Below are 13,942 nucleotides of genomic sequence, written 5' to 3'. Positions count from 1 at the left end.
TGACAAAACACATCATGAGCCACACACACGCACAAAAATTACACTATGCTTTTCGTACAACGAAACAAAAAGAGCACAGAGCAACTTTATTGGTTAAATACTCACTGAACACGATTAATACGGATTTTACGGAGTAACATCACTAGTCCTTAGAGCTTAATCTTAGGTAAATACACATATAATAATAATACTTTGCTTAATAAAACTAAAGACTGCAACGTAACTAAGAGCATCCACAATAGTGGCACCCATTGTGGAGTCCATAGGATTATTAAAGTAATAATTTTTTTTTTTTTTTGAATAGTTAAGGACTCTTGTTAAAAATGTGTGTACAATGGTGATCCTTAGAATCCTTAGGAAAAACAATATTTATTTTAGTGAAATATAAATAAACAAAAAATACATTAATTTAACATAAAATACATTAATTAATACATTAATTAATCCATAACTTAACATAAAAATACAATAAATTTACATTAAAACAATAATTAAACTTAAAATACATTAATTAAACATAAAAACAAAAATTTTACATAAATATAGAATAATTGTTAATCTTCATCACCAAATTTATTCCAAATATTTTGGATTAAATCATTCTTCAATCTTTCATGCGTTTGCCTATCACGAAGATCATTCCGAGTGGGAAAGATATTGTTCAGATTTGTTGGCATCTCGGTTTCCACCTCTGAACATCTGGAGGCGTCTCCTTCTTCAAATTCAGATATATCAATACGAGAGTATCCATCCCGTTCATCTTCGACTATCATATTGTGGAGTATGATACAGGCTCTCATAATCTTCCCTATCTTTTCTTTGTTCAATGTTTTAACCGGATTTCTAACAATTGCAAATCGAGATTGCAAAACTCCAAAAGCCCGCTCCACATCTTTTCGGGTTGCTTCTTGAACTTTAGCAAATAACTCATGTTGAGGAGTTTGTGGGAGTGTGATAGATTGGATAAATGTCGACCATTTTGGATATATACCGTCTGTGAGGTAGTACGCCAACTTATACGTGTGTCCGTTGACCATGTACTTTACCCTCGGAGCTCGACCTTGTAAAATGTCATCAAAAACAGGAGATCGATCGAGAACATTAATATCGTTTAAGGTACCTGGAGGACCAAAAAAGGCGTGCCATATCCAAAGATCGTGAGAAGCTACCGCCTCTAAGACAATTGTCGGTTTTCCCGATCCACGTGCATATTGTCCTTTCCAAGCGGTTGGGCAGTTTTTCCACTCCCAATGCATACAATCAATGCTCCCGACCATCCCAGGAAACCCTCGTTTCTCTCCAATATCTAATAGCCGTTGGAGATCCTCCGGTGTGGGTCGTCGTAGATACTCATTTCCAAATAATTGTATAATTCCGTCTGTGAAATTATGTAAACACGAAAGTGCAGTGGTCTCAGCAAGTCGGAGATATTCATCAACGGTGTCAGCCGCATTACCATAAGCAAGCAGTCGAATAGCAGCAGTACATTTTTGTAGTGCCGTAAGACTCCATCTCCCGGTTGCATCTCTTCTTTGCTGGAAGAATGGAAAGTACTCTTCTAGGCCATGAACAAGACGCAAGAATAAATTCTTATTCATGCGAAAACGGCGTCTGAAAATTGCAGTCGAGAATGTCGGATCTTCGCTGAAATAGTCATTCCATAACTGGTCTTGTCCTCCTTCGCGGTGTCGTTCAACATACTGACGTGTCCTTTGTGGTATGGTTTGGGTCTCCACTATGTCGTTGTATATTTCTTCCACGTATTCATCACAAATTTCGTCCAATCTTGCATCGACTTCATCGGATGAAGATGATGACATTTCTAGAAAATAATTATCTTAAACAAATAAGTTTGGATAGACATTTTTATTATAGTTTTAACCAAAATATTATTTTAAACAAAAGGGCAATGTTACATAATCAAATTTCATTAAATTTCAACATTGGTTTCATTGGTTTACTCCACATTAAAGTTCATTATTGGTTTGGTTTGACTCGTAATCAAATTTGTGCTACAGGCTAATAATAATTTCAAGTAAGACTACAACCCAAGACTCATAATCGTGATCGTAATCAACTGAATTTCTAACTATTATATGTTCACATCCATTTAAAACGTGTAGACTCATTATCGTGATACCATTTAAAACGTATCAATCATAGTCATTTGAAACTCTATATGGTTCAAATGTGCACTAGAAGGAATTTCTAAATATTATTAGATGGTATTAGTCCGAACAAGCAAATACTAGAAGGGATCAGACAATCATTCAAATATAGAGGATACACGTTTTTTTCCAAGTTTGAAAACAAATAGAGTAGATTACCTAAAATTCAGTGCAGTGGTAGATAAGAACAGCTCCGAGGAAAACAAAGAGAGTTGATTAATACAAACTCTCAGAGACAACTACAACACTACTACTTATACTAAAGGAAACAGAGTCATCCGTGACTCCTACAACACCCGTGGCTCCTGCAACACCCGTGACTCCTTCCCACAAGAGCTACAGACCAAATGCACCCGTGACTCCTTCCCACATGCGTCAACCTGTCAAAACAGAGTGACAAGAGTTAGTAAGCATTTTAAAAAATATCAATTTCGATCAAATAACAGAGTGATCAAGTACACAAAATAGTTATAATACCTAAAAAGCAAGATTAATAAAAGATCATAACATTTCTGACATTAGTTTGAGCTTAAGACTGATTTCCATTTCAGAGAGAGGTTCTGTTTTTGCGAGTAAACGATCAAGAAGCTTCTGTTTTGACAGTTTTTGTTTAATTTCTAAAACCCCCTGTAGCTGCGACAACTCCTCCTCCCTGCCACTCTTCTTCTTCTTACCAGCTTTCGCAGCCTTTACCCCTGGTGGTCTAACCTCTGGATCGACAAACTGCTCTTCTTCTCTATCCACCTCCACAGCTTGTTTGCGCTTCTCCTTTGCCGGATATAAGGAGCACCATTTCTGGTCGTGCCTCAGCTCCCTCCAGCAGTGATCCATGGCGAACTTGTAGCCGAACGTTTTGAAGAAAATGTCTAACGCCGTTTTCATCACATCATCATCGTTTTGCCCACTTCTCTGCTCCCTCAGAGCCGCATCATAGGAGCCAGCAAACTTGGCAACGTCGCCGTTTATCCTTGCCCACCTCTGCTTGCAAGACATTAGTTCTCTCCGTATTGTCCCAGCGAGGAGGGGACTGGCGTTGTAGTACTCAACTATACGGAACCAGAAAGCACCGGCTTTCTGCTCGTTGCTCACCACAGGGTCCTTACTGGTGTTTAGCCAAGCACCAATAAGGATTTTATCCTCTGCTAGAGTCCATTTCCTCCTCTCAGGGTTAGAATTCACACCAGACTTAGCACCAACGTCGGTACCAGACAGCACAGGAGACGCAACAGGAACCTCGCTACCAGACACATCAGGACCTTGACTACCGAACCAAAAAGGTTCTGGTGAATCAAGGTCAACTGTATTTTGACTAAGGAGAAAGCTAGTAAAACTTTGTGAGTTATTAGCCATGGTTTCAATTGCTTCTCTGTGACACTCTACTAGCGACACAGAGGGCTTATTAATAAGCCTTCTATCACTTAACTAATTAAAAGCAATCACACCACAGCAGTTGAGTTTCATTAACTATTCTACTAAGTAAAGTACAATGGTAGCTACTAGCAACTTAAGTTTTTTAACTATTCTACACCAATAAAAGCACATCAAATCAAACCAACTCATAGGGTGGAAAGCAATTGAGTTTCATTAACTCTTTGACTAAGTAAACCCGCAACCGTAGCTATCAACTTAAGTTTTGTAGCTATTTTTCCTTCCGGTTTCTAAAACACCACTAATAGTTTTCAATAGTTAAAACACCAGAAAGTTAAAAAATTACCTCGTTAAAGAAACATAGCTGGTACGCCCCACTCCTTTGAATCCTTCTCAATTTTTCCTGAAAAAGAAGAACAAACAATCAACTTTCTCAAACTATAAAATTTGATAACTAAAAGAGATGAAACAATTAAAGAAACTAACCTAGCACATTTATAAGTAACACCAACCCTACTAAAACTATGGTAAAGACCATTAGCTTAGCTCCTGATTTCTTCTTTGTAAGCTCGCCTATTCTCTTCTCAAGGATGAGCAGCTTCTGCTCACGCTCATTGGCTTCACCCTTAAGCTCACTAAGCTCCGTCTGAATGTCCCTCATCTCCTCCTCGACGGCCACGTCCCACCATTTCCAGACGTGGCAGTCTCCATCATCAGCATTGGGGCACGTAATGTACCGTCGGTATGGATCTTTAGGAGTTTGGGAATAACTGTGAACAGGCTCCGACCCACAGTAGCATGTCCTGGGGATTCCATCATCACCCTCTGGTGATGGTTCGTTGTGAATGGCCTCTGCATTCCACTGACTTATCTCAGCTTCAGCCGCGTACATCTCTGCTTCGGCTTGAAGGAGGGAGTTTAAGTCTTGAGAGTTTGATGATGAAGATGGCTGGCTGTAACTGTATTGTCCCATTATCGTAAACCTGAAAAGAAATTGAAAACAGACAGAGTTAAACAACCACTAGAGTTAAAGCAAATTGACGAGAAGGAAGCAAACTGGCTAGAAGGAACGAAAAAAACATCAACAAAGTGAATTCGAACACATATAAGATAACAATATCACTAAAAAGGTTTCAATTGAAAACAGTTAAGAAACGGCAAATCGCTTGAAACTACAACCTGTTTCAATCCGTATAGACACAAAGAGGATATCTGAGACCGATACAATCCATAAACAAGAAATAACGATTTATCCCCAAAATTTTTCCAAACCCTAATTTCTCAATTTAACTAAATTCTGTCGAAACCACACCACCAAACCCTTAATAGAGAACAGAGAACATGAAGAGTGATCTTAATCAAGAAATCTAGGAGTTAAAGCTTCGATTTACCTTAGCTGGAGCCGAGGGAGCGAGATCGAGAGAGATCGCCTGTAAATCGCCTTTCTCTCCTTAACTTTTTTTTTTTTTCGGTTTCGATGGAAAATGACTTTTTTTTTGACCCCACCCAAACGCATAGCCCACGCACCCACTCAGAAGAAGCCACGTGTCTAAGGATTCGATCCGTCTAAACCCTCGCGACGGCCCAGTCCTTCCTCCATTAAGCATAAATATTATTTTTTTAATACCCTAATCCTACGGATTTGGTCTAAGGATTGATCAAAATCCACGGTTGCGGGTGCTCTAAGGAATTTTAGGACTTGATCCTTATGGTACGTGGCTACTTGTGAATGGATGTAAGGCTTTTGTGTTTCGTAGTGGAGGAAAAAAAGTCGGAAGTTTAGATTGTGAAGGTAAATACACATATACTTCTCTTTATATAATTGTGTAGGACGTTTAGATTAATCACTCAAATATAATGGTTTGTTTACTCCAACACAAAACGAAAACACACAATCTAAAGGGTAACATTTTGCGCAATATAGAAATATAAGCAACTGAGTTTCGATTTCGTTACTTCTAGTAAATTTTGAAATTCTGTGTCAACAAAAAAGTAGTATATAATATATATTTTAGCAAAAGAAATTAGCTAAAGAGAGACCTACACAATATGTGGAACGGGCTTATAGAGTATTGCAAGCTCGATTTGTGATTGTGAAAAATCCGTCTCTTTCATTGGACAAAAAAGATAGGGAAGATTATGCGAGCACGTATCATACTACACAATATGATAGTCGAAAACGAACGAGATGGGTACATTCGGTACGATCTATATGAATTTGAAGAAGGAGACTGCAGCAGAAGTTCACGGGTGGATACCGAGAGGCCTACAAATATCCATAATATGCTCGGCATTCGGGATGATGTTCACGATAAGCATTTACATCAACGATTGAAAAATGATTTAATTAAAAATATTTGGAACAAATTTGGTGAATGAAGATTAATAAATGTTGTATCTTTATATTTAATCATGCAATTAAAAAAAAATTAATTTCACTTTTATAAAAAAAATTAATTTCACTTTTATACAAAAAATTATTATTTTTTAATTCCTAAGGACTTCAAATTGGAGAACACCATTGGACATACCTTTTGGATTAGGATCCTTAACTATTCAAACAAAAAAAAATTATTATAATAATGCTAAGGACTCCATGGTGAGACTCACCATTGCGGATGCTCTTAGCATGAGCATTGGTGAACCCCACTTTGGGGTTCACCAAATTTTTTTAATATTTTTTTGTGGATCCATGAACAGTTATGAACCCGAATTTGTTGTTTTCTGCATTAGTGAACCCGAAGAAAGAGTTCATAGGAATAAAATAATAATATTTTTTTATTTTTTTAAATTAAAAATTATTCAGAATTCATGAATAAAATATTAAAATATATTATAAAATTGATGAAAACATTTTATTCAATACATTAAGAGTAGATTACATAAAACGAGAAACTAAACTTTTGCCAAATATTTTCGACTAAATCAGCTTTCAAACGATCATGATTCTCTAAATCTCGAACATATCATCGGGATAAAGAGTGCCATTTCAGATGTAGAAAAGCTATGTTTTAGTTTTGGATTTTAAGTTTTGGTTTCGAGATATGTTTTAATATTTTGGTTTGTGTTTTCAGATGTAGAAAAGCTATGTTAGAGTTTTGGAGTTTAAGTTTTGGCTTTCGAGATATGTTTTAATATTTTGGTTTGTGTTTTCAGATGTAGAAAAGCTATGTTTTAAAAATTTACGTTGTTTCTTAACTTAAATTCAATTCATAGAAACATTTTGTTCGATGATCAGTCTACGCATTCAACAAAGGAATTCTTGTTCGAGAATGTTTAACTTAGCATAAAAGTTCACATAGAAAAACCATTCAAGTTTTACAAACCGAAATACATAAGTTGATAAGTTGCTAATGAAACAAAAAGAAACAAGTTAAGATGATAGAGAGGAAAGACCGCAAAAGAGCCATCTAATTTCGTGAGGTAGAAGCAATGCTACCTGTAGAAGAAGAGAACACAAGTTAAAGCAGAAGCAAAGTAGTAACATTGAAGATATAGACAACACAAACAAGTCAAATGAGAAGACTTACCATCGATTCTGCTGAAGTGGTTGATCAGTAGTTCAGTACACTCCTTCCTTTCCGTACATACACACAGTAATGGAGTTGTCGTCCCGTCTCCAACCACGTTGAACACAAACAAAGCTCCGTTGGTGCATCTGTTATCACGACAGAACTTTCTCCACCCTCTGCTGATGTAATATGCGCCGTCTGATTCGCTAAATCCGAAGCTCGCAGTCCATGACTTTCCCTCCTTGTTGACAAGTTTGACCTCTTTGCATTGTTGGTTCAAAGCACCACACCACATAGCTTCCACAGGAAGAAACTACAAACACAGAAATAACATCAGCCAAGAAGCAGTACTACAAACAAAGAAATAACTAAATATTGTGTGTAACATAGTCAAAATTTTACTCACCATTTTGTCGTCCTTTTGATTTGTAGCAGTAACCTCAGCCAAGAAGCAGTAGTCGTATGAGAAAGTAGGAGCATCATCCGCGTCGGCTTCTTCCTTAACGATGTGAGGATGTATACTGAATCTCACAACAGCTAGGACCAAAAGGAGTCACATGAAAGACCATGTCTCCTTCGTGTTTGAAGATGACAATGTCACCGATTCGAAGATCATGTGCTTCGGTGAACTCTTTCCAACCTTTGGTGAGTGTCCTGCCTTCTCGGATCACCTCCCAAATTTGATCCGAAGCGTCCGATCTTAGCTTCCATGGTTTATTGATCTCAGCCCCTTGTATGTGTTTTGAGTAGAAGTCAAGTGGTATTGCCTGCAAGTAAGAGAAGGAATAGTTAAACATAAATCATAAATACCAACATACAAAATAAGGAAAAATAGACTTCAAGAACTGAGAATACCACGCCACTTTGAAAACCAGGAAGAAGAGGCTTGAAGAAATGAGGTTCTCGGGGAGTTTCCATCTGCAACAATCGAGTTCCAATTACATGTATTAATTGAGTTCCAATTTAAAAAAATGGCATCCAACTACTATAGACCACACAAGACCACAGAACTATAGAAATCAAAAATGTGGTTTGTTTTTCCATTCAAGAAAGCATACTGAAGCTGTTAATCGACTAGTAACCATTGATGCTATCTATATTGCTATGTCAAAAATTCGGTTCAAAGGTCTAATCCTCCAATATTTTTTTTTTCACAATTCGATTTAGATCCCAAAGAAATGAACCTTAAAACAAACCACCATCACAAAATCGAAACCCCTATATCGATTTATATCCCTTGCTCGAAACCCCCAAATTTTTTTCAAAATCGAATAATTGCTTCCCACCCCGAAATCGACCCAATAAAGCTATAAACCTACAAGGTACTCACCTACGCTCGTGGATAGAAGAGCTCGTCGTCGATTACGTCGAGAAAATCGCCGGGAATCGTCGTCGCACGAAAAGTCGCCTCTCACGGTGAAACCCTAGTATTTTCAGAGAAAGGGGAAAATGAGAAGAAACACGACGTGGCCCGACTTTCCTCCTCGTCAACGCGGAACGCTTGACCTACCAGCGTACGCCGCGTGGCAAAATCCGCCCCTTACGGGTTCATGCGCAAGGCCCGTTTCATCAAACTAATAGCATTTTTCTTTTTTTTTTTAAATCCACCGGGCCTAAGATTTCGAGCCCACGAACCTGTTATAAACCGCTAATGCGGATGGTCTTATATCTCTTATTTAAAAGACGTTTCTTAGTTTTTCTTAGTTAAAAGCTAAGAGAAATTTCTTATATTATGCTAAAAACCATATTCTAAGAGATTCACATTAATTATGCTCTAAGTATCTAACTAATATGATAATATTATGTTAAGTAAAAATTAGGTTAATAAACTATACTAAAATTGTTATCTCTAATGGTAAGATACCCACTAAGTTTCTCATCACTATTATATGATGATTTTTTTTAATTTTATTTTAATGTAATATAAGTTAGAAAAAATATTCTTGAAAACTTTTCTTAAATCTAAATAAAATTTAAACATATGCAATTATACTTAAAATTATTTATTTATTTAGTTAATTTTATTTATATATATTATTTATAATAATACCAATAATAAAAGAAATAATAATAATTAATAATAGTATCAAATCCTAATAATATTTTTAGTTTGAAATTTATAGTTTTAACTATTACATTAATTAAAAAATAATATACTATTATTGCATAAACTTCAATCATTTCAATTTACAGTAGTATTAATACATTATTTTAATTTATGAATAATGAATCTTGTTAGATATCTAATTTTATTTTAAGATTTATACAAAAAATGTAAAATTATTTTTAATATCATATAATGCATATAACTAAGATTAAAATTTTAGGTATTTTTGGTTTTATTAACAATAATATTAGCCAACCATAAATTGACAAGTGTCAGATTCTATGGATTCTAAAGAGATGAGTTCAGAGAACCGGATATTATAATTTTGATTTAATTTTTTTCTTTTACATTTATTTTTATTTTTTATTTTATTTAGATACTCTTTTGAATACTCTCAGTGGAGCTGATCTAATAGATGTGTGTTTCTCCATATGTTTCTCCATATAAAAGATTAAAAAATTGTTTAAAAAAGATTGACAAAAATTAAGAAAACAAGAGAGAGACAAAATAAAGTTGGGAGACAATCCTTTACAAAGAAACTATGTTGGCAATGTAAGAAACTCTAATGATAGGTGTCAATTTTTATATGGTTTGATATATTTTTCTATCCCCTATATATTATTTGAGAAACATTACAACTTTTTTTTTGTAGCCACATGTCATCACTAGGATGATTCTTAGAATCATTAGAGAAATATGTTGGTCCATCTAATTATATAATAAGTTTTTTATTAAACTAACAATAAATTCATTATTAATGTATTTCATTATTTCCTTAAATAAAATTACGAAATTGCCTAATGTGGTTAAAGTATATATATGACAATTAATGATTTTGAATAATAAAGATTTGATAAAAATTAGTGTATATTCTATCATATTTGTTTAATTTTAAACTATTAAATAAATTAAACAACCACAATAACCATATAATAAAAAATTTAGATTTTTCTATATATGTTATATTTTGAATTTTGAAAAACGATTATAAATTACTAAAACTGTTAAAAGTTTCACATTGAAATGATTACAAAATTATATAAGTAAAAATTATAATTTAATTAATTATTAATATTGATATATATATATATATATATATATATATATATATCGTTTTAAATTAAACTATAAACCATATAAAATACATAAATCTTTCGTTTCAAAATTTACTTTGAACAATTTTTTGGTAAAAGTTTTGAACGAACATTGACAACTTATTTTTTTTAAATTATAAATTATTAAAACTATTAATCTCACAATGAAAATTTTGTTGTTAGTAATTTAAATCTTTTGCTATAAAAGATACAAATGATCAAAAGCACTATATGAGTAGAAATCATCATTTAATAGACATTAATATTAAAAATGTACTAAAATATACTATGTATGTTAGTATCATTTAAATTTAATTACATATCCTATCAAATATTAAAAAAAAAATTGGACTAATAAAATTGATTTATATGTTCACACCAATTTAATTATATATTTAATAATTACTGACTTTTAATTATTCAATATATATTTATTATTTCATAATATGTAAAAATATTTAATACATAAAATAATTTTTATATATAATGTTCATCCCGCGCAAGGCGCGGGTCTTAACCTAGTTTAATTTTACTTACAAAACAAAAAATATAAATATAAAAATGATGAGGTGCTCTTTGGAGTTACTACAGTAGGGGTGGGCGTTCGGGTACCTGTTCGGGTTCGGATCGGGTATTTCGGATTTTCGGGTATTTCGGTATAGAGGTGTAGAACCCGTTCGGGTATTTCTGTACTTCGGGTCGGGTTCGGGTATTTTAAGTTCGGTTTCGGTTATTTCGGATCGGGTTCGGATATTTAGATTTTGAAGAAAAAAAAATGAAAATTTTCATTTCTCAAATTTCTTGTATTTAAATATATAACTTTTCACTTAACTATTTTTTATTTTTAATAGATTGCATAGTTAATAGATTTGGACATAACATTTTCAAACTAAAAAGACATTAATTTGGTTATTGTTTTTAAATTTTGGACGTAACTTTTTGTTAATTGCTGAAATAAAAAGTTTGACATGCATTTTAAGCGAATAGCAAATCATCTTCTACGTAATTGTATGTATATCATATGAATTTAAAGTATGTGTAGTATCAATATAAATATTTTATATAAAATGAAATATGTAAACTATAAATATAAGGTTAATTATCATATGTTCGGTTATTTTCGGATATCCATTCGGGTTCGGATATTACCCGTTCGGGTTCGGATATCCAATCTCTCCTAATTCAATACCCGTTCGGATATTTTGCTACTTCGGTTCGGATTTCGGTTCGGGTTTTTTGGATCGGGTTCGGGTGCCACTTCGGATTTCGGGTAAAATGCCCACCCCTATACTACACCACCAGTAATGGTGTTCTAAGAGCATCTCCAAAAAGGAACTCTATTTTTAAGTTTCCAAAACTCTATATTTGAAGTTTTAATGTGTTTTTCTCCAAAAGTAAAACTTCAAACCTAACTTCAAAATTAATTATATTTTACACTATGGTCCTTATATTTGTCATAGTTGATGTAAAGTCATAAAACTTCTATAAATAACTAGTACATATATATAAATATTACAGAAATATTAATTAAAAAAATCCTACACTATAATATAAAATTATAAATAAAAATACATAATTAAATATTAAACTGCAAGCAAATATTACACTATTCTATAAAATTATTTCCATAATACTCCCTTATATGATCAATTAGTGCATTTCGAAGTAAGAAATGATTTTCTTTATTTTTTCTTTATTTTTTATTTGAAGATTACGAGCCAAAAATTGTTGAAATCGGATATCCTCATAATATGGCTGCTGATAGTTTGATATCATCAAACGAAAAAATCCTTGATCTTTTAAACGAAAGTACAACAAGCAGGAAAAAAGGTCATGAGATGATTGAATTACGACTGCAAAATGAAGCAAAAAATTAGCTTTTAAAGAAGTAAAAGAAGAAAATAAAATATTGCTAAAAAACTTAGCTTCTATCGATGATGTTAATATTCGTGAATACATTCGATCTGAACAAGAAAGAATCATGCGAAAAATGCATCAAGAGCAACAACAACAATCATCTTCGGTTATACAAAATTTGTTTGGACAATATTATAACAACAACAATCATCTTCGGTTAATTATTACCAGACTATCAGTGTTGTTATAATATTTAAATTTGAGTAATAATTATGTCTTCATGTGTCTTTTTAATAAGTTTTTATTATGGTTTTGTGTAATATTCTTGTTGTTTAATTCTAGTTTTAAAATATTATAAATCTTGTTTTAAATTTTTTTATTTAATTTCATGTGTAAAACTTAAATTTATAAAACAAATTTGAAATATTTATGAGATATAAAAGTTTTAAGGATTAAAACAATAAACAAAAAATTATTTAAGAATTATAAATATGATGTATTATTGTAAGGACCAAAATGCAAATAAAAAGATGAAACTTCAAATTTGAAGTTTTGAAAAGTGAAACTCTATATTTGGAGTTTTACTCTACAAAACTTCAAATTTGAAGTTTTGAAGTTCTTTTTTGGAGAGCAAAAAACTCTATATTTGGAGTTATATAGTTTCTTTTGGAGATGCTCTAAGGACAATCTTAATGATAGTTTCTGCTATTGTATCCAAATATTAAAAAAATAATTAAAATAAAAGGAAAGAGAACAAGAAAGAGTTTTTGTTTAGAACCTCAACAAAAAAAAGTTTAGATACTTTTTAGTATGTTGAACTTCATAATTAGTTCATTTTGTGTTTTTTGATTCAAATTTTTTAGTGTTTTTTGTCAACGAAAATTTCATTGATTTAGCCTATTAGGAATTACAACATTTGGTATCAGACTTTTAATTACAACAAAGGAGAAGCTAAGCCTACTAAATAAAATAATTACAACCCAATTAAGATATGTCTAGAAACTTTCCAAATTTGACGAATGATCTTCATGAGGCCACGTCGCCTGGACATGCGTCTGACATGCCTTAAGCGGCCATCACGGCCGCATTGCTGAGCATCGCTGCCATAAGCTTCACGAACACACCTCTCAAGCTCTAGCTCTCCACCGCCATATCCAACCATTCCAATAAAATACAGTAGCCTCCCACTTTAACCTCAAATAACTGAGTAAGGGAACCTTGATTCACCAGAATTATACCAGAGGAAACTTAAATCAAGACGAGGTGAAACCCTTTACCGGGCCGTTTTGGAGAACACTAACACTTCTAAATCTTCTTCTTAAGCGATTTAAAGTTTTTTTCAAATTTATCTTTCATTTTCAACATAGATGCTCCGCTTAACATCTAAGATGGCTGAAGTAGAACGAAGACTGATTCTCTTGGTAAGAAATCAGAGTGAGCGTTGAAGAAGGTCCTTATCCCAGAAATCAACGGGATAAAAACTAAGATTGAAGTGGAAAGCAAAAAACTTATTCACACTTTTATTAATCGATCCAGACAGAGACAAAGAAGAAAACTGAAGCAAAGCTCTGCTATGGATCAAATTATACTACAAAAATCGCCATGCAAAAGGTTAATCGCCTGAGCGAAGAAACAAGTTTGATCCGTAGATTGAAAGTACTTTACAGTCAAACAACAACAAAAATAGTTTCATCGCATCCTTTTGGAAGATTGAATTGTGATAAGACGGATGAGATTTGTAGATCTCTCTCTCTCTCTCTCAAAGAGAAGAGAAGAGAAGAGAGAGAAAGCCCTAATCAAAATTTTAGTTATTAACCAAGTTACATTAAATTATTA

At 33.1% G+C, this 13,942-nt stretch overlaps 2 protein-coding genes across 2 annotated transcripts; both read right to left on the bottom strand.

Moving 5' to 3' along the window:
* Positions 1–403: 403 nt before the first annotated feature.
* Positions 404–8,943, bottom strand: LOC106448252 (glutathione S-transferase T3-like). Its single transcript, XM_048779280.1, has 3 exons — positions 7,904–8,943; positions 4,928–7,815; positions 404–4,519 (listed from the first exon to the last, which is right to left on the bottom strand). The coding sequence occupies exon 3, from the start codon at positions 3,516–3,518 to the stop codon at positions 2,670–2,672; it is 849 nt and encodes a 282-aa protein (XP_048635237.1). The 5' UTR covers positions 3,519–4,519; positions 4,928–7,815; positions 7,904–8,943; the 3' UTR covers positions 404–2,669.
* On the bottom strand, positions 6,947–13,268 carry LOC111203266 (B3 domain-containing protein REM7-like). The gene is made up of 6 exons (XM_048779093.1): positions 13,171–13,268; positions 7,867–7,966; positions 7,615–7,815; positions 7,455–7,547; positions 7,067–7,361; positions 6,947–6,975 (listed from the first exon to the last, which is right to left on the bottom strand). The coding sequence occupies exons 1-6, from the start codon at positions 13,266–13,268 to the stop codon at positions 6,947–6,949; spliced, it is 816 nt and encodes a 271-aa protein (XP_048635050.1).
* Positions 13,269–13,942: the final 674 nt, after the last annotated feature.

This window comes from Brassica napus, chromosome A5, assembly GCF_020379485.1.
Source record: "Brassica napus cultivar Da-Ae chromosome A5, Da-Ae, whole genome shotgun sequence".
Classification (NCBI taxonomy): domain Eukaryota; kingdom Viridiplantae; phylum Streptophyta; class Magnoliopsida; order Brassicales; family Brassicaceae; genus Brassica; species Brassica napus.
This window is presented reverse-complemented; position numbering and strand designations above follow the sequence as displayed.

Excerpts from the sequence above, each read along its gene's own strand:
- LOC106448252 (XM_048779280.1), bottom strand. The coding sequence starts at position 3,518 with ATGGCTAATAACTCACAAAGTTTTACTAGCTTTCTCCTTAGTCAAAAT.
- LOC111203266 (XM_048779093.1), bottom strand. The coding sequence starts at position 13,268 with ATGGTTGGATATGGCGGTGGAGAGCTAGAGCTTGAGAGGTGTGTTCGT. Across the intron at positions 7,548-7,614 it reads TCAAACACGAAGGAGACATG|GAAGAAGCCGACGCGGATGA; the intron begins GTCTTTCATGTG and ends CACATCGTTAAG. Across the intron at positions 6,976-7,066 it reads CCACTTCAGCAGAATCGATG|GTAGCATTGCTTCTACCTCA; the intron begins GTAAGTCTTCTC and ends CTTCTTCTACAG.